Consider the following 21,045-nt stretch of genomic DNA (forward strand, 5'->3'; position numbering starts at 1 on the left):
GATGGAGAGGAAAGCAAGTATGAACAGCACTAAAGGAACTGTGAAATGGAATGACTCATTGCTACCTTATATATGCTGATACAGTATAATTCCCACAAAACACCTTTGGAAATTTAGTCATCTAGAAAGAAGCGACCATAATTTCTGATTCCAAATCACGGAGTACTTATTATCTTCAACAAAAATGCCCTGTTCAGTGACTGAGACACATTTTTTGTTTTATTTTTAACCCATTGAAATATATCTCCCATGCTGCATAGTGATTCATATCGTCAAAGATTTGTTGTTGTTGTTTAGTTGTGTCCGACTCTTCGTGACCCCATGGACCAGAGCATGCCAGGCACTCCTGTCTTCCACTGCCTCCTGCAGTTTGGTCAGACTCATGTTGGTAGCTTCGAGAACACTGTCCAACCACCCCGTCCTCTGTCATCCCCTTCTCCTTGTGCCCTCCATCTTTCCCAACATCAGGGTCTTTTCCATGAGGTGGCCAAAGTATTGGAGCCTTAGCTTCAGGATCTGTCCCTCCAGTGAGCACTCAGGGCTAATATCCTTAAGAATGGATTGGTTTGATCTTCTTGCAGCCCATAGGACTCTCAAAAGTCTCCTCCAGCACCATAATTCAAAAGCATCAATTCTTCGGGGATCATCAGCATCTCCCAAATGGTCTGATTGAGGAGTAGAGAGATTAAATGTCAAGCAGCATAAGAAAAACAGTTCTCTAAGGAGGGAATATTTTTCTCCAGCGACAGATTCTTTGAGGGCTCCATGATTTCCAGGACAGGATGCTGTGTCAGCTGCAATGTTGCAGTGTTGGTACCTGCCAAATCATTGAGATTATCTGGAAAATTCAAAGCAGACCTCAGCAGGCCTACAATTTTTGTTTCGTTTTTAGTATTTTAGTAGAAACTATCTATCCTATTTTACTGGTGGGGAAATCAAGGCAAATATTAATGAAATTGCTTTTCCCACAGTCACAACAGTTGGAATTAATTAAATGTGATTTCACTGGGTGAATACATTGGATAGCACAGCAATGTCTAGCTGTGCAATGTAATTTCCCTGCCCTGTCCTTTCTCCTTACCACATATACATGCACATGTACCCCCTGAATCTGCTGCAGAGGCTTCTGGAACCCCTGGAACAGATTTAGGGGGTGGGGGAAGGAGAAGTAATGGGAGTTACATAGTGCAGCGAAACATCATTGCACTAAAGTAACTATTCAGCTGGGCACCACCCATTGAATCCATTTTTTAATTAAGCCAAGTAGCAATAATATTCTAGTTGAAATGTCTTTGAATCAGCAAATGAGATTTCGTAACAGATGTGATGAACTATTTAATAGGCCTCTACAATAATTTCATCTCTAGCCTTGAACTTGTCCTTCTCCCTGTGTTTACAAACCCAAAATGTGAAGGAGGAACCACCTTTATCTGAAGTATTTCTGCTGGGGGTGGGGAAGCATTCTGCATGTCAAAATTCTCTACTGGATTTAAAACCTGTCGTTTCCTACAGGACTACAGAATTTTTATGGAGAGCTGGTAAAAGCATTAACTTGTCAGGTTTGAGATATAGCAAAGTGACACAGTAGAAACTCTCATAACTAAGGAGGTAACAGTAGCAAATTAACTGCTAAAGTCACCAAGCAGGAACATTTGACTATCATTAGAAAGTTGAATTGTATGAAATCAGATCCAAGTAAAATACTGTTTGAAATAACTCTTCCTTCAGATGGCTCTGCCATCTCAGAATATATAGCAATCTATAAATTGATAGAAATTCCTGTACGGACCTCCCTTGCTTCTGTGGCTTTTCCGTTTCGAAAAAAGGCGAGTACAGGATAGAGGTGTGTAAAATTATCCATGCTGTGGAGAGAGTGGTGAGAGAAATGTTTCTTTTCATTCTCTCAAAATACTAGAGCCTGGAACCATCCATTTTGCATTTCAGTCATTGAGTGGGGGAAGAGCATGCAACCACTGACCCTAATCCAAGTCCCTGACATAAATCCCACCCTCCCCACAGCAAGCTACTATTAGCCACAGAGGGGGCACGATATGGGCATCATTTTCACCTCTTCTGAGTCAAAACTTACAAACCTCCAAAACTCACTTCACTTTATCTGACAGCACTGTGGTATCTATGCTGCCAACATACACAGATTTAAGTGCCATGGTTTCCTAAATCTTCCAAATTCTGCCTTAGTTTTCTAGGAGCAAACCTGTGCTTATGTCTGTAATATGAAAGTTGCAGCTGACAACTAGAGTTCATTTACCTATAAGTATCCGCCCCCCTCCAGTGCATAAAGACATACATGGAAAGCCTAAGCCACAATATAATTGTTTCACCCCTAAATATATTTACTGTAGTACTCCATGTAATCTAAACTTGATGGATTGGTATGCGTAAATGATCATCTTAGTGCATTTTTTTTCAGGCAGCGTCTTTGACTGTGGACTCCTGCTCAGAGGAACAGGAACCTGGCTACTGCACTGTTAGCAATGTGGCTTCATCTAGCGACTGGTAAAGAACCTTTCATTTTATCCTTTGGTGATTATGCTCAATAGACACTGCCTGGCCCGCCTAGAATAAAAGAAGCCTTTCTGCAGAAGGAGGCCTATTGATTGTATGGGATTTAATGTATCTTTAGTTCACAGGCTGGGCCTCAGCTGAGTCAATTAAGCTACTGAGGAGCTATCACTGCGATCTTTTCTACCTCCCTAGTTTCTGAATATAAAAGAGAATAATTAGAAAAAAGCATTCAGTGAGAATTTGGCTGTGATGACATCAGCATCCATGTTATGCAGCTACCAACTTTGTAAAACGAGCTATCAAATTTCAGTAAGCCGTAACGAGTTTTACTAGCAAAAGACACACATACACACACCAATATATTAAAGAGATGAAACGGATGTATGACTCACTAACTTTCAGGTGAACACTTTGATCTAAGAACAAAGAGAGATTCATGCATTTGGTGACGGAGGTTTTGTCAATTTTCAAAAATGGCCTATATGAGAAATAATCAAGTCGAATTAGTCTGTCCCTCCAGTACCCTACTAGACTCTGATCCAAAAAATGGTTAAAAAAAGAAAGTTCATGATTTCATTCAAAAGCAAAACAGATTTGTTTGCAAAGCCTAACAAAACTACACTTGTGTTGACAAGAGCTTTCGGGCAATGTATTTAGCCCCAATCCTAAATTCAATGGCACCCCCCCATCATTTCCCCCATGACTTATGCAGTGGGGAGCCTGCTCTATCCATGAAGGCTCCCCACATGATTTCAGAACAGGGTTCTCCATCACTCTGGGAGCCTCCATATGTGGAATTGGGCCAACGCTACATATATTGTGGTGAGCAAGGCAAGTGAAGGCTAACTAGGGGAGCAGAGCAAAACACACAGTTCCATACCCCTTAACCATCCATACCCTTTTCATTGTTAGTAACATGTAAAGAGGTCCAATGACTTAGCTATAAGCCGCACTAGGCTTTTACATCACATGCAGTATGGTCAGGCCAATAGCCACTTAAGGTGGAGCTACATCTTATAAAAAACAGGACTGCAATGGCATCCTCATGTTTAGTTACACTCTGCATATTGCTTAGCTCAGGCATAGACAAACTCTACCTCCGGATGTTTTGAGACTACAACTCCCATCATCCCTAGCTAACAGGACCAGTGGTCAGAGACGAGGGGAGTTGTAGTCCCAAAACACCTGGAGGGCTGAGTTTCCCTATGCGTGTTTTAGCTTATATTGACCAGACCCAGCTGTCATTACAAGGTCTTTTCCTGCCCCCACCACACCACAGAACAGAACAATCTGTTCTATGTGCATCAAATATGGTGCTTTTTGTATAAGGCATGCTAAGGGCTTTGAAGCAGTACAACATGTGGAGTTGTCAAAATGAGACTTCTGATTGTAACAAAGCAATTGTGCTATCTAAAACATGCCTACTCAGAAGTTCCACTGACTTAGGGAGAATTTACTCTTAGTTTGAGGATTGTAGCCTTATACTAGGAGCCTATTGTTACTCAAAAGTAAGCCCCTCTGAATTCATTGCTTGTTCTTTGTCTCCCCCACCCTCAGGACTTTAGACGTGCAGCCAAACAGAGTCACCATTGGAGGTATCAGATCCCTAGAGCCAATACTTCAAAGGAAGGGACAGCTGGAAAGTCACGATTTTGTGGGTTGCATAATGGAATTTGCAGTCAATGGACGTCCCTTAGAACCCAGCCAGGCTTTGTCAGCTGAAGGAATCTTGGATCAGTATGTGTTTTACGTACTATCAGAATAACAATTGACTAACTCTGTTTTGTGATCCTCAAGTGTCTGAAAATTCACGTATGTTACCCATGAATGCTCTGATACAGCAAGGGAAACATGCACAAGGAGTCAGTGCCTACACGCTGATTCTCTTGCTGGGTTGCAAATTGTGTCATAGACCAAATGCTCTTTCTCTGTTGAAATGTGCATTTGACTAGAGGAATCCGAGGGTTCCCTTTATTTGTACCACACTGCATGGATAGTTCTCCACCCATATTACAAAGTATATGAGAATGCCACTCTCCAAGATTTTCTGTGTATTGTTATGCATGAGGTAAGGGGCCCATCATGTTGTTGCTTGTTCCTAAGCACCACTAGGAAGAGAAGTCAATGAAGTCTGACATACACAAAGGTGATGAAATAGTTGAAGGGTCTGTGCTCCGCAGCAGAGCACATGTTTGCATGCAGAAGGTCCCAGGTTCCATTCTTGATACCTCTAGGTAGAGCTGAGAATGGACCCCACATGAAAACTTGAAGAGCCACTGCCAATCAGTGCAGATAATCCTGAGCTAGGTGGACCAATGGGCTGAATAGAAGGCCATCAATGGGTAGTCATGATGCTGGCTACACTTTCTCTGGCATCGGGGGCAGTGTGCTTCTGTATACTGCTTGCTGGGGAGAGGGCTATCATGTTCACGTTATGCTTGTGCGCTTCCCATAGACCTCCAGCTGGTCACTGTGAAAATGCTGGACTGGATAGGCCTTTGGTCTGATCCAGCAGGACTCTTCTTAATGTTCTCATGACTCATAAGAAGGCACCTTTCCTATGAACAGACATACAGATCAGCAACAGTATTCTATTAGGTCCACCAGCAGATGTTCTAGATCCAGAAAAGCACCATTCTTTAACATTTGTCTGCACTGTTAAGATCCGGTGCATTAAACGCCCTCCGTATGGTCCAAGTGTCTGTTATCTCACTTTTCCTCTCAGATGTCAAGGCAGCTCTCTGTACCATCTCCCCCTGTGAACACTGCTTCAAAATGATTGATTAGCTGAACCTGTTGTTTCTTCCATCCCACTGTTTGAACTTAGGGGTGGAATAAGATGATGTCCTGAGTGGTTAGCTCATCCCTCTGCTTTTCATGGTCTCAGCTTGTGGCATAAGATTTCCTGAAGCTCTGTAGCACAGAGATCAACATCAATTACAATTTCACAGACAGTCAAACATTGGACCTTCACCAGTGAAGGATAGATGTGTAGATTGTTGGGGTTTTTTTTATCTCTTGTCCACCAGGATTCTTTATTTAATGTCTTGGACAGTTGCACAGAGAAAAGTGGTTTCAGGCTTCCTTTCAGATTGACTTGGCAGACAGTAAAGTAAAAATCTTACTGCTCTAAATTCAATGGACAGTTCAAGTTTATTCCACTCTGGTTGCTTTCTGCATTATATTTTCATGCTGTGTGAAATGCAGTTATTGCAACTAAATGGCTCTGGAATCTCTTTTGTTTCTCAGTGATGTGCTGCTGGGACCCAGAGGTTCACAAGTGGCCAGTATCTAGTATGAAGCTATAAAACAGAAGATTATGTGGTGTGTGTGTGTGTGTGTGTGTGTGTGTGTCATTTGGTCTGTCTGGATAATCAGGCATAATATTCCCATGAAGCAATTTTACTTGATTTTAAAATCAAGTAAATCAAGAGAAATCAAGAGAAAAATTCAGGAACAGTCACATCCTGCCAGGCAGAAGTTGGTAGATGTGATATTTAATGAATAACTAAAAGCTGGTTTAAAAACAACAGAGATTTTCACGGCACCTTAAATACTGGCAGATTTATCACGGCATAAGGTGCCATCATGATAAGATTTATCATGGCATAAGGGACCCAGGTGGTGCTGTGGTTAAACCACTGAGCCTAGGGCTTGCTGATCAGAAGGTCAGCGGTTCGAATCCCTGTGACGGGGTGAGTTCCCATTGCTTGGTCCCAGCTCCTGCCAACCTAGCAGTTCGAAAGCACATCAAAATGCAAGTAGATAAATAGGAACCGCTATAGCGGGAAGGTAAACGGTGTTTCCATGTGCTGCTCTGGTTTGCCAGAAGCGGCTTTGTCATGCTGGCCTCATGACCTGGAAGCTATACGCTGGCTCCCTCAGCCAATAATGCGAGATGAGCACGCAACCCCAGAGTCGGTCACGACTGGACCTAATGGTCAGGGGTCCCTTTACCTTTACCTTTTTAAGGTGCCATCAGAGTCTTTGGCTGAAACACACTAAGGGCTTCTTCACACTTTCACTTGCCATCTATTTAGATTGGATGCATTCCCCCAATGGGTTTAGAACTTTTCTTGTTTTTTCCATGGGTGTGCCTTGGGATCATCTGATCTTACCCCACTGAATTGGAAGCTCAGTAAGCAAAACCTCTGTTGAGATTTTCTGAGCATCTGATAAGATCCAATTCAGCTGGTAAGATCAGGGTTTCTCAAGGCATATCTGTGGAACAATGAGAAGGCACAATATAATCAAAATACAGAACAGGGGGATGAGCCCGAGTGTGGCTACCCTGCTACACACTAAAACATAGGTAGAATATAGTAATATCTATGATAAAATGTGTATTTCATCATTAAAAGTTAAATTGAAGGAGTACTATTTTAAAATTAAGATATGTCGGGAGTGGAGTTTATCTTTTTTTTAAAAAAAAAAGGAAAAAATGGCTACATTTTTCATTTTGAGAAGTTTTAGCCTGGTTGCCTTTACACATTACCATAGTTACTTGGAATCTGTTTTACTGTGAATGCCTCTTGTTCAGGGATAACATTTAAGGTTACGATTCTGTGCACTTTTCACTTGGGCGCACACTTCATTGAATATATGGTGGGACTTACTCCCGCTTGGGCTGTAAATGACCAGTCTCATGGGTGTGAGTCAACAATCCCTCAAAGCAGCTTCCTCATACTTGCAATATTAAAGGCAGGAAGCAGCGAACATTTTGCAGCATTTTAACTTCACACTTCAGAGAAAGGTGTTGGGATGATGTATGGTTGAGATGGTGTGACTTGAGTTAAAGGGTTTATGTTTCTTCAAGTAGCTGTGCCCATTCCTACTTGAGGGTGTGAGGAATGTTGTGGGGGTTGGTTTTTGAAGCAGGGTTGCATTTTATAAACGCATGAATTGATCCTGAAATTAAATTTCAAATTAAAATATAGGCATCAATCCAAATACGTCCCCTCCTAGCTTATATTCCTAACCACCTTGTTTGGAAGAGACAGAGAAAATGAAGTAGTAAAGACTTGATGAAAATTCAGCCAAGAATGGCCAAGTCATTCTTTCTTGCCCAGTGGCTTGTGGTGGACAGTGGCTTGTGGTGGACAAGCCACTGCCCACCACAATCTCCATGAAGGATACAGAGCGTGCACTCTTGTCATAAGACAGAAATAGACTGCATGACAGCTCAGAGTGCACAGCCTCTCTCAACATCCTGGCATTGTTGCTCAGCCCCAGTGCTTGGCCCCTGGTGTTTTGTTACCCTTCCTCCCTCCCTCCCTCTGCGTGAAAACATAAGAAGAGCCTGCCAGATCAGGCCCCTCTAATCCAGGATCCAGTACCCACAGCAGCCAACCAGCTGCCTGTGGGAAGCTTGCAAGCAAGATCCGAACACAAGAGACCTCTCCCCTAATGTGTTTTCCATGATATCATCACTGAGCTATCCTCTCCCCTTGGCAAAGCTTGCTCTCAGGGACAGCAGATTAGCCCAAAAGATATGTGGCATATAGATGAAGTATCCTAGGTGTCAATAGGCACAAGATGTTGGATGGAGCAGATGGGGTTGGGTGACAGTGGAGTTGGATTTCACCAACAGGAGGACCATTGCCAATTTGGCATCCCTGACAGTGCAACTGTGTGGCTCCAACCTTGCCCCACTGCCCCACCCAAGCTCAGTCCAGGTAAGGCAAAACAAAAACAGAGATAATGGGCTAATGCTGCCAATTTCTTCAAAAGTCCAATACAAAACAAGCAGCACGCAAGGGCACCAGATTCAATTAAGTTGCAATCAAGTATTATTAATCCAAAAAGAAAACAATAAGAGAACCATATACAAGTGCTGACACAGAAGCCAAAATCAAACGTTAAACAGATAGCATGTACAAATAAATTCCAAAAGGCAAACCGTCATATGGGCGAAACAGGCAAAAAACGCCGGCAGCCTGTCTACCATTGATACCTCGTTCGACCTGCTGCCACTTTGCTGACCACTATATAGCCTCAAAGACCATAAAGACTGGTTTGCCTTTTCGTATTTATTTGTACATGCTATCTGTTTAACGTTTGATTTTGGCTTCTGTGTCAGCACTTGTATATGGTTCTCTTATTGTTTTCTTTTTGGATTAATAATACTTGATTGCAACTTAATTGAATCTGGTGCCCTTGCGTGCTGCTTGTTTTGTATTGGACAGTCCAGGTAAGGAGTAGGGATATTAGTATTGAGAGGGTGGCTCTACCTCATCACGTTTGATTTTGCTAGACATATGAAAAAAAAAAAGTGTTTATCATTTCTGGTTCTAACTCCTTCTCAGCAAGGAAGCTCAATGGGTCAGCTTGAGTGACCCAATGTCTCACAGGGCTATTATGGAGAAAGAAAGGGGAGATCATGTGTGGTGTCTTGGTCTCTGGGGTGGGAAGAATTTAAGAAATAAGCAATGAAACTGTATCATTAATTTTATTTATATCTTTTTTTGCTTGTTCAGGTGTCCTAGGCTGGAAGGAACTTGTGCTATCAACCCTTGCCAACATGGTGGCACTTGTGTGGATCAGTGGTCTTGGCAGCAGTGTCACTGCAAAGAAGGACTGACGGGAAAACACTGTGAAAAATGTAAACAGAGTGTTTCTTTGCCCCCACCCCTTCTGCTTTTAACCTACATTTACATCTCCCATAAACTTCTTTGTGTTTTCTGCTTTGCACATGGAAGAAATATGTAATGGTTGAATTCATTATAACAGTAATTATGAAGCAAAATATCATGCTGGCCAACTCCACAAGGGATCAGCAAATTGCAAACAGAAACACATTTTAAAAGTAGAAATCCATCTATTACACCCAGCCAGCCACTTTCTATTGCTTTAATATATTTTTTAATTCTTAATTGCAACTAGGGTTGTTTTTGTTTTCACTTGAAGGCAGTTGGGTTTGAAATAGAATGGAATTGGGGGAATTGTTGGAAAGGAAGCTAGTTTTAAATAACTGATTAAAAACCGGACACATTTTCTCAACATGGTCTGCTGGTTGATTCAGTTCGCATTCCTAATTCACACTTTCTGATACAATACAATACAACTCACATTACCCTTCATTTTGCAGTGCAATTCTCCAACCAAATAAGGTGTGCAAAAATGCATATATGCATGAAAATAGCATTAAAATGCATTATATCAGCGGAAATAGTTTTGTTAAAACATGGACAGTAGTGTAACTTGCATACAAAAATGTGCATAGTAAAAGAAAATTGCTAATTGGTTTTCATAAGGGCTTTAAAAATGTTGAATAACTAAACTTAAGATTGGAAAAGTTAGAAACTGAGAAGCCAAAATTGACAGATTTTTTCCTTCATTACCTGCTAGTCTTTATTTATTTATTATCTCTTCATTCTTTATCTGTGCTGGGTGGGTGGTACAAAGAGATAGAATTGTGAATGATGAATTGTTATAACGGTATATTTTTTCACACTTTACTTCTTTATTCTAGATGTTACGGCTGATACTGCATTGTCATTAGAAGGTAAAGGTCGCCTAGACTACCAAATAAGCCAGAAAAGGAAATGGGAATACATGATGAGACATAGCATTGACAACACCATTTTGGAGCCTCAGAGTAGTATGGAGAGTATAGAAGTCAAATTCAGGACAAGGAGTAAAAGCGGAGTTTTAATTCACATCCAGGAAAGCAGCAATTATACTACTGTGAAGGTAAGGCCGAGTGGATTTGATTGGGCAGCTTGCTATGAAGTGGTCTTCATTTCTCCTGAATTTGCCCCAGTTCTTTTACTTTAGAAATACCAGAGCGTTGACTAGTGCTGGGCACAACTCCAGCTATCAAAAGGGCTGAATGATTTTGCTTCTAATCAGCTTTGTCTAGACTCCAAGTACTGACTATTTGAATGGCAGCCGGAAGAATGTTTGTTGCATATGTTCTTAATGAAACATTGCACGCTAGAGTGAAATCTTTTCTCCGATTAACTTTCCCCTCCTTATTCAGACCTCCTATAAAATGTGACCACCAAGCTCAGATTTAGAACTCTTGGATTTTTTAAAGGCATAGTAGCACACACAAGCCAGTCCTCAGATCAATTAAGGCAAAGTCCTTGGTTTTAACCAGCTGCAATCCTATTGATCACAGGTAGGGAACCTGTGGCCTCCCAGATGTTATAGACTCCAATGTCCATCAGTCATAACCAACATGACCAATAGTCAGAGGTACTGGAAGTTGGAGTCTAATACCATTTGAAGGGCCAGTGGTTCCCCACTCCTGACAGAGACACTTAGATGAAAGGAAGTCATTGAACTGAGTGGGGTTTACTTGTACCAGACATATATATATATATATACGATTGCACTGTACATTTCTTTGGCTTCATTAAAGCCACAGTTATAGCTGGCTCCCACAAGGATGCTGAAGGATCATTGGGCTTGTTCCCACATTGCACTGAACAGGTACAAGATATTTCTACACGTTTGCAAGTGTTTGTGTGAAATGGTGTACGCTTGTTCAACTGTTGTGTACCTCTGCACACATTGAGTGGTGCATGTGAATTAATTGTACAGCTCAAGTATTTGTGTACATAGGTGCACAGATTGCATATTCTCTTAATGTAGCATGTGAACGTCACTATTACAATATAGGGAAATGGATTTCAGAGTATTCTGCTGTATCTTTTGCACGAGAGAAAGCAGTGGAGTCAATTCTTAGGGCTGACTCTGTCAATTTAGCCCTAACGCTACATGAGTGAAACCGTAGTGCTGGCAAACCTCTTGGATGGTTACAGGATCCAGGTTTTCATGACTCCTTTAATTATTTCCATTTTATTCCTAGCATATAAGTTTCTCCAGTGTAAGACCACAATTCTGTGCTTCAGCCAGCATTAATCTATCAGTTGTGTCTGGCTTCTCAGTCTCTGAGGTACCCATATTTTCCAATGCAAAAGCTTGCACTAGCAAGTTATCGGGATATTATCACATAATTTGCAATTACTTCTGCTTTTTTCTTTCAGCAGACAATAGCACCATGGGCTTTTATTTGCATTTTCTTAGTCAGTGGATACCATCACTATAGAAAGCCTGCAAGGGCAGAGGTCAAACCTTTTCCCACAGTGTCAGGCTTAAAAGGCCCCTGTGTATTTCCCTTTTATGTTACACATTAATTAGCCAAGAAGCACTGGCGAGAACATGCAAGATTTGATGGGAAGCAGCTACTCCAACCTTCATAAAGTTTATACCTATATAGGTGACAGATAAGAAGCACCCATCTCTTGGGTTGAAAGCGTGATTTCACATCCATGCTAGCAGTTTACATGGAGTCACTCCTTACAGACAACATGAGACTCAGAAAACTAAACCACACATTTTAAAATTACCTTCTGTACACAAGGCAACAGGAACAAAAATTGCTGAGGATGCAGGACTGTAGCCACATAGACTTTTGGGCTCTCTTTTTACAAACAGCCTGCACAACAGCCTGTGTTGGTCAAAGGCTGTGACTTCTTGATGAGTGAGGTGCTGGGGTCCTTGCCTTGCCACCTGACTGAGTGTAAATGCATTCTGCACAGGTGTGGAATAGCAGAGCAGGATTTCATATGTGCACTGTTCCTGGTAGCCAGATAAAGGCCACTGGTGCCTGAGCTTATTCAATTGGCTCCCCATCCACTTCTTGTGATGTCTCCATTTTTTTGCCTCCCGTGCCATCTATCACTGCAGTTTCTGCTGTACTTCTATCAGGCTGCACAAAACATGCAATTTCTTTATACCTGGTTTGCACATCATGGGAAGCCCAACTATGGCTTAGTGCATGTGGCCTCCAAAGGAGGAGATCATGGACCACTCACTCCTCCTTGGTCATTTTGCTGATGCACCATGTCAAGCTAAGCCATCGCTTGCTTAGTATGTTGACCAAATCTGGCCTTGGGGTTTAGCTCTTTCCATACAAACTATGAGCCACACAAGCCTTTGACTTAGTGTGATGTCCAACTTAGGCATTTTCTTTAGCTGAAATTCCTACATTGCAGGGGGTTGGACTAGATGACCCTTGAGGTCCCTTCAAACACTACAATTCTATAATTCTGTGATTTTGAAATACATATATATATTTCCTTGTAGATCAAAGGTGGCAAAGTACAGTATATCTCTGATGCTGGAGTTGGTGGAAAGGTGGAACGCAGCATTCCTGAAGCTTATGTTTCTGATGGCCACTGGCATACCTTCTTCGTTGAGAAGAATGGGAGCTCCACAATATTAACAGTCGACAAGACCTACAGTAGAGACGTCCTGCATGTTACACAAGATTTTGGAGGACTAAATGTCCTTATGATTTCACTTGGTGGAATCCCACCTAACCATGCCCCTAAAAGCAGCAATCCAGGTAAGAAGGGAATCCATACATACGAGCAGTATCACAAATAGTTGGGTATCATTAGGTAGGCATCGTTTTGTAATAAACAGCCAACAGGGCAAGCTTCAGAGTTTAGCAACACAGAAGGATTGCAGGATCAGTTGGGCTATTTAAGGGTTAGATCAGGAGCTGTGTCCTAAACCATATATCATTGATCCAGTTTTTCATTGTTCTCTACAATGCATATGGCACAACTGTAGTTCCAGAGCACACAGGGTCCAGTGCCCACATAATCTCTGAGCAATGGTAGCATCTTGCTATAGCACTAGTCCTGGCACTCCTCTTGTAATGGCATTGCTGCCTACTTAAAATCCTAGTAGCACAATGCTCCACTCAACATGCTGTTTGCATGTCATGCCCTCTGCTGCAGGGATTGCAACCTCTTGTTGTTCGGATCACCTAAATCAGAGCCACACATGAACAGAAACAGCCACATTTATGGATTAAATCAGCAGTTTGGGTGTTAGTGTTCATGCTTGGAATTCTTTTTTATTCTTTTTTTTAATGGAAGTGATTTTTAAATACAGACACCCAGACTAGTTCAGCAGTAAGGGGTGATGTTTCAGAGAGAGCTCTTTATAAAAAAAAGAATTTAACTTAAAGGATTATCACCAGATAGAATAACCTTGCCTGTTGTAAATTCGCACTTCACATTTTTCACCGTATCCAACGAAAACAACAAGATCCAAATTGCCTCGCTTGGTATGAGATGTGGTATGAATGAAATCACATTTAGGGCATTCACTGCTCCTGACCTATTGCTGCATAATGATTATGAAGTCAAAATCATAGTATGCTTATTGACAGGAAGTCTGCTAGGACCAGAGGTGATAGGAAGACGGGAGGAAATGGAGCATTTAACTAAAATGACTGATGTGGACATTGACAAGTTACAGGAGTCTGGCCTGAACTAGGGATGCATGCTCCAAAACCATTTTTTCATACGGTGTTTTCTTAATATTGGATTACACTGCATGTGACATGCCAAAGATTTATGAAGGGAGGTATAAAACTGTGTGTGAACTCCTATGTTCAGGGTATCTGAAGAATCAGGAGAGCAAAAATAAATATGTAACAAATTTTAGAGATGTACAACTAATGGAACAAAACACAATCCAATGAAAATATATCCTGGGCATTTTCCCTGCTCCGTAATACTATAGTAACCACCTTTTTATATCAAGCTGCTGCTCCCTGGAGCTATTTGAAATACCTTCTGAAATGCAGAGATGCAATATTTCATTTTATTCATAGATTCAAAAGGAAAGAAAGAGAGGTTTGTAATTCAACTGACATTTTATTTTTCAACTTCAAAGCAAGAACTCCAAATGAAAGATTTCTCCCCCTTTTATATGTCTGCAGAAGATGTTATTTCTAACATAAATTCATTCAACAAAGTCTGTGTCAGAATCTTCAACTAGTACCAACAATATCCAAAACAATGCTCCAAAGCCCCACAAATCCCCTTAACTTAATCAAAAAACAATGGGAGGATGACATCAGCTACAAAATTAACCCCACCCAAAGGACTAGAATGTGGTCTAAACCTCCCTTTAAATCCATTTTAGCAAAAAGAAAAGAATTCACTCTGAAACTCACTTACAGGTGGTACCTAACACCATGGAAACTGGCACTGATATGCCCAGGAACCTCACTGAAATGCTGAAGAGGCTGCACCTCCACAGGCACATCCCTCCACACGTGGTGGGAATGCCCCCAAACCCAACTCTTCTGGGCAACAGTCATACAAGAAATAAGCAAAATAACTTAACAGGTACTAGAGGTCACCCCAGAACTAGCTCTACTGAACACCTTCTAAGATAGCAATGCCTACTCACACTATAAAGAGCTCAAAACCCACCTACTCTCAGCAGCCAGAAACATCATAGCCAGACACTGGAGGGACCTGTCAGGAATAAACATGGAACACTGGTATCAAGTAGTATGGGAAGCAGCCTTACTAGAAAATATACTGAAACTAACACAGAGAGAAATAGAAGAGGACGCCTTCACTCCCGTATGGCTCCCTTTTATCATATATACAGCCCAACAAGACAACAACATGAGTCCACCAGCAGCATACGATTCAATATGGCTAACTTAACCCAACAAACCTCACACCGCACAAACAAATCCCACTGAAGCCAATCAAAAACCATCAACCACGTGTTCAAAGGAGGGTGATCAAGGGTCCAAGCCTCTAGTTGAGATTCCTACATTGCAGGGGCTTAGACTAGATGACCCTGGGGTCCCGTCCAACTCTGTGATTCTGTGATTAAGCAGAATGCAATATTGAAGCTGTTTTTCCCATTCATCATAGCTCCCTAGCCATAGCACCTACCCTTCTGAAATTTTTCAGGCTGCTGATCCCCATAGCATGTGACAGAGTCTTGTCCTCCACATCATAGTGTGCACATACAGGCATGTGCTTGTACAGATGTAGCATTTGTATAGGCACCATGCCACACCGCTACCATTCTGCTATGTCCCACAAGGATTCCCTCCATGCATGGGTGTGGCACTTACAATGAATTGAGCCCATGGGATTTAAAACAGCGAAATGATGATCATGCAAATGAATGCCACGAAGGCAGAGGTTTTATTTCTCAAAATGTAAGCTTGCAAGAATGTAGCTGCTTACTCACATGTAGACACTAGTCTTCAAGCAACTTAGTCTGCAGCAGTCTCATTAAAGTGCATTGCACTGTTTCTTAGTTTGTGGTTTAAGAACTGTAGTCCTGATGCCTTTGTTTTCCAGTTATGCACAGAAACAGTGATATGGGAGTGAGGGGGGGGGGAGAGAGTTGTGGGAGTAATACATTTCATCGGATGGTCGGTAGGTCACAATACATTTTCATGTTCTCCGGCTACTGTCACGAAAATCTCCAGTTGAATTTCAAAGTTCAGATGTAATCTGGTCACTGGCTGACAGAAATGTGCCCATTTGCAAGTGGCCTTTTTTAGCCCGTGGGGGTTTCCTTTCATCAGTTTTATTTCCTGGCGTCTGAAGGCAGTCAACCATCAAACAGAAAATGTGCATGAAGAGACTCGGTGATCTGTTGCAAAATGTGGCAAAAGTTTTAGCAACTCTGGGCAATAATGCGATCCTAAATAAACTTATCTGGAATTTTAGAGGGCAAATGGGGGAATTGTGGTGTAACTGTACAACAAAGCAAAAGTAAAGGTGTGAGCCATTCAAATGTATCAGTTTTAAGTTGAATGGGAGAGATGGACTCCAACAGGAGATTCTTCAGTGGGAGAGATGGAGGCTGCAGTCCTATACCCAATATGCCACATGGAACTCAACAGAACCTATATTCAAGTAGCCATGTGTGTGCTTACCTCTGCCTTTGAAATTAATGTGACTTTCAAAAGTGCTTAGAGTTACTTAGACTAATTAAATAGTTATTTATTTATAACTGTTCTCACTCCATATTTTGTCCAATAATTGTTTCATAAGTCAACTGTTGCTGGCCATGTTGCTGGTTTACTGTACAGGGTTCTATTCCCAACTGCCACTGGCATGTTTGGTGGACTGTCCATGTACTTTTGTTGGTGCTGTGTTGTAGATAACTCCCAGTGGTATTCACTCATTCATTCATACCTGGTTTATATTGCTCCCTTGCTCCCTCTGATTAAAGTATTTATTTTCTTACAGTATTTATACCCTGCCCTTCAGCAGCTTTCAAAAATCAGTACTAAGATGGTCACAATATAAAACATGACACACAAAGAAAGAAAGAAAAAGAACTGGGAAGGAGGAGGGGGAAGTTAACTTCCATTAAACAAGCTAAGCTCCTTCAGTTTCCAAATCCTTATTATTATTTCTTTCTGTTTTCCTAGATTTTGATGGCTGCATTGCCTACTTTAAGTATGGGGATGAAAGTCTTCCCTTCACTGGAAAGCACAGTCTCGCCACCATCTCTAAAACGGACCCCTCTGTGAAGATTGGCTGCCGAGGGCCCAACATCTGTGCCAGCAGTCCCTGCGGGGGCGAATTGATGTGCATTAACCAGTGGTATACATACAAGTGTGTGCTGCCCGGAGCCTGCGCCTCCAACCCCTGCCAGAATGGCGGCAGCTGTGAACCTGGAGAAAGGTCTGGATTTACCTGCATCTGCCCAGAATCTTACACTGGGAGAACGTGTGACACAGTGGTGGCTTGCCTTGGCATCATCTGTGCCCAGGGGAAAGTGTGCAAGGGAGAGGCGAATGGAGCCTATGTCTGTGTCTCACAGACCTACCCAGCTGAGCTCTCCTTGCCCCTCTGGGCTGTTCCTGCCATTGTTGGCAGCTGTGCTACTGTGCTGGCCTTGCTGGTGCTGAGCTTGATCCTGTGCAATCAGTGCAAGGGAAAGAAGGCCAAGGCACCCAAAGAGGAGAAGAAAGCAAAGGAGAAGAAAAAGAAGGGGAGTGAGAATGACGCTTTCGACGACCCCGATAACATCCCACCCTACGGCGATGATATGACGATCAGGAAGCAGCCTGAAGGAAACCCGAAGCCTGATATAATTGAGAGGGAAAACCCTTACCTCATCTTTGATGAGACGGATATCCCACACAACACAGAGACTATCCCCAGTGCTCCTCTCGCTTCTCCTGACACTGAGATAGAGCATTATGACATTGACAATGCAAGCAGCATAGCTCCTTCGGACGCAGACATCATCCAGCACTATAAGCAGTTCCGGAGTCACACGCCGAAATTCTCCATCCAAAGGCACAGTCCTTTGGGGTTTGCAAGGCAGTCGCCTATGCCCCTGGGGGCAAGCAGCTTAACATACCAGCCTTCGTACGGCCAAGGCCTAAGGACCAGTTCCTTAAGTCACTCTGCATGCGCGACCCCCAACCACCTTTCTCGTCACAGCCCTGCTCCATTTTCCAAATCGTCGACTTTCTACAGAAACAGCCCTGCAAGGGAAGTGCATCTTTCCATAAGAGAAGGGAGCTCTTTGGAAATGCACAATGATGTCTGCCAGACAGGCATTTTTAACTACCCCACTCGACTAGGGAGAAGAAGCAAGAGCCCTCAGATGATGGCAACTCATAGTTCCAGGCCCGGAAGCCGCTTAAAGCAACCCATAGGACAGATTTCACTGGAGAGTGGTCCTCCTGTGGGCCTTTCCATTGAAGAGGTGGAGAGGCTTAACACCCCGCGTCCAAGAAATCCAAGCATCTGCAGCGCTGACCATGGAAGGTCTTCTTCTGAGGAGGACTGCAGAAGGCCACTGTCCAGAACAAGGAATCCAGCTGATGGCATTCCAGCCCCGGAATCATCATCTGACAGTGATTCCCACGACTCTTTTACATGTTCTGAGATGGAGTATGACAGGGAAAAGCCCATGGTGTATACCTCCAGAATGCCCAAATTGTCTCAAGTTAATGAGTCAGATGCAGATGATGAAGACAATTACGGGGCTAGGTTGAAGCCTAGGAGATACCCAGGCCGAAGAGGAGAGGGTGGTGGGCCTGTGGGTGCACAAGCAACTGCACCCAGTGTTCATGAGAGTACGTCACCTTTAAGACTTGGGCAGCAAGGAGGGAACTTCAACTGGGACAACCTTTTGAACTGGGGCCCAGGATTTGGGCATTATGTGGATGTTTTTAAAGATCTGGCATCTCTTCCAGAAAAGGCAACCACAAATGTAAGTGAAGAGAGCAAAAATGGTACAACACAACCCAAAGACGGGGAAGCCGAACAGTATGTATAGAACTTCATACTGACATTGTCAAAATGCAAAAGCACGAAACTTTCAAGCCATTCTATCATTGTAGATAAGAGAAGGGCAGATTTTTTAAAAAAACAAACAAACAAACTTTTTTTTACCCAGGGCCAGTAGTTAGGACACATTTTTTAAAAAAAATATAATAATCATTATTATGCTGCTGAAAAGGACAAATACATCTTTTTTGTTTAATTTAATTGAGATCAGTTGAATTTGTTTCTCTCTGCATGCATTATATTTCCAAACAAGGTATTTGGCATGCAGCATTTGGAAAGAATTTTCTGTATTCCATGTTTGGTTTGTGATTTTTTAAATTAATAGTGATTGGTTCTAAATATGGACCCAAGACTGTTTATTGTGGAAAGCGTGTTTGTATCCGATTTTAATAAGTTGTTCTGAAATGCAAGAATATCAAGTATGTTGTTTTTGTTGGGAGATATTTGAAGCAATTCTGCAAAGGCTGGGTGAAGGAACAATGCTATCAGGTTCTCTCAGAAAACATATTCCCTGTATACAGCAGTTGCTCAGATCTGGATACTTTAAGGAACGATAAGCTTGAGCGATGGCTATATTATCTTTCTCATTACAAAGGGTGCTAGAACCAGCTCGAGCTCATCAGCACTTTAGGGTTTTTTATTATTATATTTGACAAAGTTGTGTGAGAACTTCTGAATCTTCTGTCCTTATTTCCTCCAAGCAACAGTATTTCTTGCTAGTATGGAAACCATGTTGATTATCAAATTGAACAAATAATAGAATCTGTAGAACAGGGAGCGAGTACAGTGCAAGGCGAGGTTAGTAGACAGAACTCCACTGGTTTCAAATGAATCTCAACTTGAACACCAGCTCTGTATGGTCTTGGCAACTATTCAATACCAGTGTTTCAGTTTTGCCATCTATGAAAATGGGAGGGGGCTCTTTCAAAAATTACAAACCTACCTCACAGGGGGCCATTGTGAGGACTACTTGCCTATAAAAAGTTGTTTTAAAAGCCATAAAGCACTAACTATTATTGTAAGCACTGCCTTCCCTACCAGATCCTGGAGTGACCTTTTCCTACATCACAACATTTTCTACGTCTGAAGTGTTTGACATAAAAATATTTATTGGGGGGGAAATCATTGCACTCTTGGATCAGAGGAATATGCATTTAACAGGTCCTTAAGTATGAAGGATGCACACATTGTATCAGTTATGAATGGCACCAGCCTGCTTTTCTTTCTAAAAATGCATGCAAACGGGGTTCTGCTGGTGCAAGCGCATATACTTTAAAGGAAACATACATATAGGCTCCATGCATTGCTGATACGATGCGTGTGTGTTCTGTGCTCAACCCAAGTACAAACTGTATCATAAGAAGGGACCCTGAGAAATGCCTAAACTCCAAGTCATGGTAGGTGACTGTTCTAAACCCCCCTCATTTTGAATTTGCTTTGTGTAAACAAACCCTGTGTTTCCATGCAGCTCCTATAGTACTGTTTAAAAATTTAAAAAATAAATGTTTTCTGTGTGTGTGGGGTGGGGGGTGTTGCTGTTTCTCTCCCTTTCTCACCCGTTTTTGTTTTAGCTAAACTATGTTTTTGGTATCAATATTTTCCTATACTGAATACTTTTCTTACTTTCAGGGAAAGTAAGAAAAATGCTTTCCTTTTTTTTCTCCCCCCCCTTTTTTACATTTGTTACTTATGTAACATCCAATATTTTTTCGCATTTTGATAAAAATTGTAACATACCGTATGCTTTCTATGTGTAAATGCCAATAATAGAATTAAAATATTTATTTAAACTGTCTTGTGTGCGATGATGGGAACAAGGAGTTACACCTCAGCTCCTACTTGATCTGCCACTCTTCATCCTGCCAGGTTGTCATTGTTCTTCCCTACCAGGGAAAATATATTCTTAGTTGAGTCTGCACCATGGAGCCACGCACAGAGTAAGAGAACATGAATAGCACTGTAACTGGAAATGGGTTAAAAATGGCCACAGGTTTATTAGTTACAGCTTACACAGAGATTGGTGGAGCAAAGGGCAAGGATCCAGACTTTGGGCTGATACAGTCACCCAACTGTTACGTTGGGGAAACAGTGGTGGATTTAACACAAGCTCAGACCCACCATGCCATGGGCTAATGCAACTGGCCGTCACTGTCACTCTGGATATGTAACAGCCCAGAAGATGAGCTGGACCTTAAGAAACAAAAAAAGGCCCTGACTTTTTGTGGTGGAAGGACATACAGCAGGGACTCCAGAGTTAACCTTTGTGTTCAGGCAGGTTCACACAAGTATATTCAAGTTGGATGGGAGACCATGTGTTGAGAGTCCTGTATTACAGTGGATTGGACTAGATGACCCTTAGGTCCTTCCAACTTTGTGATTCTACAGACAGATGCAAAGCAGCCGGACAGGT

General features: G+C 42.1%; 1 protein-coding gene across 1 annotated transcript in view; it reads left to right on the plus strand.

Annotated features, from left to right (window-relative positions):
* The window catches only part of FAT4 (FAT atypical cadherin 4), a 135,926-nt gene extending 115,501 nt beyond the window's left edge, over positions 1–20,425 (plus strand). Inside the window, exons 12-17 of the mRNA XM_035111643.2 lie at positions 2,432–2,517; positions 4,084–4,263; positions 9,003–9,127; positions 9,998–10,218; positions 12,622–12,883; positions 16,757–20,425. Of these exons, the coding sequence (XP_034967534.2) occupies positions 2,432–2,517; positions 4,084–4,263; positions 9,003–9,127; positions 9,998–10,218; positions 12,622–12,883; positions 16,757–18,624 (2,742 nt within the window). The 3' untranslated portion in view covers positions 18,625–20,425. The remainder of the gene's footprint in view (positions 1–2,431; positions 2,518–4,083; positions 4,264–9,002; positions 9,128–9,997; positions 10,219–12,621; positions 12,884–16,756) is intronic.
* Positions 20,426–21,045: the final 620 nt, after the last annotated feature.

Source organism: Zootoca vivipara, chromosome 9 (assembly GCF_963506605.1).
Source record: "Zootoca vivipara chromosome 9, rZooViv1.1, whole genome shotgun sequence".
In the NCBI taxonomy this organism is placed as follows: domain Eukaryota; kingdom Metazoa; phylum Chordata; class Lepidosauria; order Squamata; family Lacertidae; genus Zootoca; species Zootoca vivipara.